This window comes from Vigna radiata, chromosome 8, assembly GCF_000741045.1.
Source record: "Vigna radiata var. radiata cultivar VC1973A chromosome 8, Vradiata_ver6, whole genome shotgun sequence".
NCBI lineage: Eukaryota > Viridiplantae > Streptophyta > Magnoliopsida > Fabales > Fabaceae > Vigna > Vigna radiata.
Genome location: NC_028358.1, coordinates 16,638,697 through 16,644,586, shown reverse-complemented (window position 1 = coordinate 16,644,586; position 5,890 = coordinate 16,638,697). Strand labels below are relative to the sequence as shown.

Genomic DNA, 5,890 nt, shown 5'->3' with positions numbered 1-5,890 from the left:
CTTATTTGTTAAGAGAGGTGGTTTTTAATCTCAATCCTCATTTCTCTATTCTAAATTATTACTTCTTTTAGAGGAAATGTTAAACCCTTTTTTGAAGAGATTAATAACTAGACGTAAGGTATTTTGATCTGAACTAGTATAAAAATTATCTATGTCAGAGCGGCTGCAGCGGAATGGTTAACTTGGGATAACAAACCAAAAGGGTTTTAATACAAATGTGTGCCTTTTAATTTCTACTCAATTAAACTTACTAAGCAAATAATAATAACAAATAATAAGAGTAAGGTTGAGAGAAATTTGTGTTAAGACTCTGACAAGTGCACCGAATCGCACAAGTAATATAAAATGGTAAGACCAAGTATCGTTTCTAGAGACTCACGGCCTAAACAGTCATGTGATTTCTTGATTAATTCAGACTTGAGAACAAAATCATTGAGTTTATAATGCAGAAAATAAACATGAATGCAAGTTGTGATCAATTGACANTCATGTGATTTCTTGATTAATTCAGACTTGAGAACAAAATCATTGAGTTTATAATGCAGAAAATAAACATGAATGCAAGTTGTGATCAATTGACAATAAGAACGCATAAGTGAATGGTTTGTAAAATATGGGATGATTATGTTGTTGGGGGTTTCGACTTATCCTATCCACTCTCATGTATTTATGAATTCGTCTTCTTCATTAATGTTAATGCCACTTTCTAATTTACTTTAAACCCGATGTCTCGGTGAAAAAAGCCTATCCTTAATTACTAGTTTACAATGTCTTGTTTCCCTAACAATTAATTATGCATTACATACGCACAAAAGCTTAAAAGCAACCAACCCTCATATCCCTATGTCTAGGCAATACTGCTTTTGGGAGAGATTCTCCAGATCTAGATTTCCCCGTATGTGTCCATATCGAAAAAATCAATTATCATGCTATGAATGGGTTAAACACAACGAGCATAGAGTATAGAGGAAAAACCCTAACAATTAATGAAATAAGCATTTATAATATAAACAAATTCAATACAAGAGAGGTTCAAAGGATTACATTGTTTCCTTAACAACAATATAAGTTTTGTTGACCATAAACATGGTTAAACTAGATGAAATACGGAAAAGAATGAAAGATAAAATTCTAAAAGTTGAAGATAGGAGCTTCCGCATCCAAATCTGCCTCCTAGGGATGAGAATAAGTGTTTTTGCGCCTCTTTGTGTCAAAAAAGGCCCTCTCTAGGTTGTCCAATTCATTAAATAGCTCGAAATAATTACAGAAAACACAACCTAATCCCAGTCGCCGGCGCTCAACGCCCCTGGAAGGGCGCCTTGGCGTCACCAACGGTACAAAACTAGCGCTCAACGGTATTGGAAGGGCAATCAAGTGTGAGTGCGAGACTGTTGCACTGGGGGCCTCAGCAGAAGGGCAGCCAAGCGCCAATGCGAGACTTCAGCGCTACCTACGATTCCTCTTTCTAATGTTTTTCCAGCTTTCTTGAGTTCCAACTCCTTGATACTTCAACTCTTCTTCCAAATCATTTTAATTCTTGTCAGAACAAGGAAAACCAAGCATAAAACTAATAATTCCACCTTCAACTCTCTTATTCTCATAACTAAAGCAAAAACATGATTTCAAGCTAGTTTTTAAGTCATAAAGGGTGTTTTTAGTGTCAAAATTAAGTATAAAATAACAGTATTTTCAACCGTTATCACAACCCCAAACTTTGAACTTTGTTTGTCCTCAAGCAAACAAGATGTAACTCAATTTTCAAACAATCAATATAATGGTTCAAACATTCCAAAACTCTTTCTTTCAAAACAAGTAATCACTCAAATCAGCTCATCATAAAGATTTCAATCAATATGTACACATGCCTTGATTCAAGTATCTCATCATGGTGCTCACATAATCACATCATATCCAAAAAATGTTATTCTCATGAATGATCAATTAACTAAGCAAAGATGTCATCACATATTCACGGAACTACTCCTCACCAGATAAAGTGTTGCACTAAATCACACAGGTGTATATAGAGGTGTCTCCTTTCACTCTACTATCCCAGTGTCACATAAAACAAAATTGCCTTTCATTTAACCACAATCAAACATACTCACAAACAAGTATCATCACAAGGACTTTCCATGGCTTGTAATGTGCCTGAGCTAAGAAGAACATTGGTTTTTCTGGATCACAAAATCCTTAAGTTAATAGAGTCATTCATAAATTTCTCATTCAAATACAATCTCTCTTAAACAAACCAATCTCGCTCATTCCCAACTTTCCCCTTCTTACACTGAGCTTTTCTTCCTTTTCATTCTATTTTCTTTTCTTTTTCTTTTGTTTTTTCTTCATACTTGCTCAACACTTAGCTTAATGCTTACTCTTTTTTTTTTCAAAGTTCCCAACAATCCCAAACTTGAACCTTTATCAATACCATACGAATAGTCTCAACTTAACTCAAGGTAAAGATTTTCAAAAGGGTTTTCACATCATGTATAAGGCTCAAGGTTCAAAAGGGTAGAACACATTGTTCTCTTTTATTGGGCTATAATCATGCATTGGCTAAGAAAGGGATAATAAAAAATGGCCTTGATCATATGACACAAATAAGAAAATCATTCAATCATAGAAACTTGGGCAAAATTATTCATGTTTCCAAAAGAATAACAATCATTCACAACAAAAACTCTGGAGTTCAATTCCTCACATACAAGCTAATTCCAAGTTCCAGATATCTCAGATACACATTCTACTCAGCATCATAATGACAATCATAACATCATGCATATGTTCACATATATTGTGAACAACCACCTGTATATCAGCATCTCATGCACCATCTCAACATCAATCAATATTCAAAGTGTCATCAAGCAATACTCATCACACAACACGACATTATCAAACTATTGCATCATATATAAGTTTTAGACCAAGTACATCACAACTTATTCTAAAAACAGAAGCAAATAACAATAAAAAATAACAAGAACAAGTTTAGAAAATTGAGTTGCCTCCCAACAAGCGCTTGTTCAACGTCATGAGCTTGACACATGCATCTCCCAGCACCCATCAGTAAGTGCCCATCTTCTCAAATACACCCATCAGTAGGTGTTTAGGAGCATAGTATCCTTCAGTAGATACTCAATCACCTAGCATCCATTAGTAGTTGTTGTGCCATAGCAAGCTCATAACCAAATAACAAAATATAAGCTAAAGTTCAAATTACATCACCAAAATAAATATATCAAAGAAATCAAAGTTTTTAAATCACTAGGGTGCCTCCCAGCAAGCGCTTTTTAATGTCATTAGCTTGACCCAATAAAGCTCAAGTTTCATCTTCAATGTTGGTGTTCATCTTGCTTTCATCACACCAACTTATCAACCACTTCTTGTACAGCTTTTTTACTCTTCTAGAATATGGAGCTTCAATCTCTACCACTCCATTCTCTTTAAAATCTTTCACAACCCACAACTTGTTCTTGAATCTTACAGGTGCGCCAAGTTTGAGTTGTTCATCCACGAGCCATGATGAACCATCTTCCCTTTGTCATCTTTTTCTTCTTCCCTAACCTGTGACAAGAAACAATTTTTACCTTTGTTGATCGGCTTAACAAATTTAGGGCTAGTCACTGGTGCATCCTCATATGCAGCTTTGTAACCGGTCTTCTTTACTGGATCTACTGCTCAACATTGAAGACATTAAAGATCACCTTCTCTTCTTGGTCTTTAAGCGCTATCGTCCCTTCATCCACATTGATGCTTACCTTGGCCGTTTTCATGAATGGCATTCCAAGAATAATCGGGATATTCTCATCTTCCTCCATCTCCATCACCACAAAGTCAACCAAGAATTCAAGTTTATCTATTCGAACCCTGACATCTTCCGCTACATCATAGGGTTTCTTAGTAGATCCATCCGCTATTTGAAAATTCTCCTTCGTCGGCTTAACTTCAAGACCACCAATCCTTTTAAGCATAAATAGGGGCATCAAATTAATGCTGGACCCTAAATCAATTAGGGATTTCTCTATTTTAACTTTCCTAATGATGCAAGGAATAGTAAAGCTTCTTGGATCTTCAACTTTCGAAGGAAGTGCTTTCTTCAAAATAACCCTGCAATTATCCTGTAAATCTTTAGTTTCCTCATCTAAATATCATTCTTCTTGAGGACATCTTAATACGCTCATATTTCTTCTCTTTATAAATTTTTGCCTACTCCTTAGTATAAGGAAGAATCTTTTCAATTTTCTCATTTTCTTCCTCAATTTTTTTCTCTCCCCTCTTCTTTTCTTTCTTTCCTCTCTAAACCTCACCTATTCTCTCTTTTTTTCCTTCTCTCTTCTCTAACTAAACTTTTTCTTTGCTTTCCTCCACCCTCTCATTACTTATACTCACAATAGCTTTACATTCTTCTTTAGGGTTAACCTCAGTATTAGCCCTAAATTGATTTTCAGCTTTATCTTCCATCTTCTTGGCCAATTGGCCGACCTGCATCTCCAAATTTTTTATAGCAGCTTCAACACTCTTATGATTGGAGATAGTCACATGCATGAACTGTTGAAGTGTTTCTTCAAGCTTTGAAGTTCTGTCAATTAAAGCAGATATTTATTGCCATTGTGATTGTTGCTGCGGTGGTCTATTGAATTATCCCGCTTGCCCAGATTGTCCCCTTTGACCTTGACCCATGCTTGGGTGAGGTGTCCATCGTTGATTGAAATTACCTTGGCAAAATTGGAATTGATTGCCCATATAATTATCATCTTCTTGGGCCTCCACTGGAAAAGCACATTGACCATTGATATGATCACCACCACATAATTCGCAACGTTGTTGTTGAATCTGTGAAACGTTCTTCAACTCCTTCGGTAATTGAGCGAGTGTCTTTGTCAAATTCTCCAATTGTTGAGTTATATTTTTATTCTGAGCAAGCAGAGCATTTTGATATTGTAGATTTAAAAATCCCTTCTGTTGAGGTGGAGCTCCTCTAACTATGCATCTCATTATCATTGGCAGCCATGTTATCAATCAGTTCATAAGCTTCCTCTAGAGTCTTGCAATTGATATTGCCTCCAGCTGAGGCATCTAGCATCAATTTGGTTTGTGAACCAAGTCCTCCAAGGAAAAGAATGACCATTGTCGCTTCATCAAAGCCATGTGTGGGAGTCTTTCTCAACGAGCTCTTGTATCTATCCCACGCTTGACCTAACGTTTCTTCCATGCCCTACCTGAAAGATGATATTTCTTGCTTACCCTTATTGATTTTCGACTGTGGGAAGTACTTGTTCAAAAAATTTGCAACCATGACTTCCCATTCAGTAAAGTTATCCTCTAGGAAAGAATCAACTATAGCTTAACATTGCCTCCCAATGAGAAAGTAAACAAACTAAGCTTTATCGCGTCATCTGGCACACCATTGATCTTCACAGTGTTGTAAATCTCGTTGAATATGGTCAGATGCTCATACGGACTTTCATGAGACAGTCCATTGAATTGGTTGCACTTCACCAATTGTATCAACGTCAGTTTCACCTCTATATTCGTAGCGTTGACCCTCGTTCTAGCAATGTTGTCAAAGTGATGAGGGCCAACAACAGTTGTGTAATCCACCAAAGTGGTCTGCCATTATTCTCTCCAACCATCTCTTAAATGCTCTGGCCAGATACTTGTGGTGAAGGTTGTAAAAGTGTCTCCGGAGATGGAAATAGTTCTCTAGACGTTCCGTTTCTCGTTCTCCTTCAAGTCTCACTCAACCCTTCAAGAAGAGGTTCTGAGTTTTTCTTGCTTCTAGTACGAATCGTATCCTGCATACACAAGAAAAAAACCCTAGAAAAAATTATTAGAATAAAACAAAAACAAAATAAATAAAAAAAATCAAATCAAAGTTAATCAAATC

At 36.3% G+C, this 5,890-nt stretch overlaps 1 protein-coding gene across 1 annotated transcript; it reads right to left on the bottom strand.

Moving 5' to 3' along the window:
- Positions 1-3,674: 3,674 nt before the first annotated feature.
- LOC106770295 lies at positions 3,675-4,793 on the bottom strand. Its single transcript, XM_014656111.1, has 3 exons — positions 4,719-4,793; positions 4,393-4,485; positions 3,675-4,121 (listed from the first exon to the last, which is right to left on the bottom strand). The coding sequence occupies exons 1-3, from the start codon at positions 4,791-4,793 to the stop codon at positions 3,675-3,677; spliced, it is 615 nt and encodes a 204-aa protein (XP_014511597.1).
- Positions 4,794-5,890: the final 1,097 nt, after the last annotated feature.

Excerpts from the sequence above, each read along its gene's own strand:
- LOC106770295 (XM_014656111.1), bottom strand. The coding sequence starts at position 4,793 with ATGGTCAATGTGCTTTTCCAGTGGAGGCCCAAGAAGATGATAATTATA. Across the intron at positions 4,486-4,718 it reads TCAATTCCAATTTTGCCAAG|GTCGGCCAATTGGCCAAGAA; the intron begins GTAATTTCAATC and ends TTGGAGATGCAG. Across the intron at positions 4,122-4,392 it reads AAGAAGAATGTAAAGCTATT|GATAATTGCAGGGTTATTTT; the intron begins GTGAGTATAAGT and ends AAAGATTTACAG.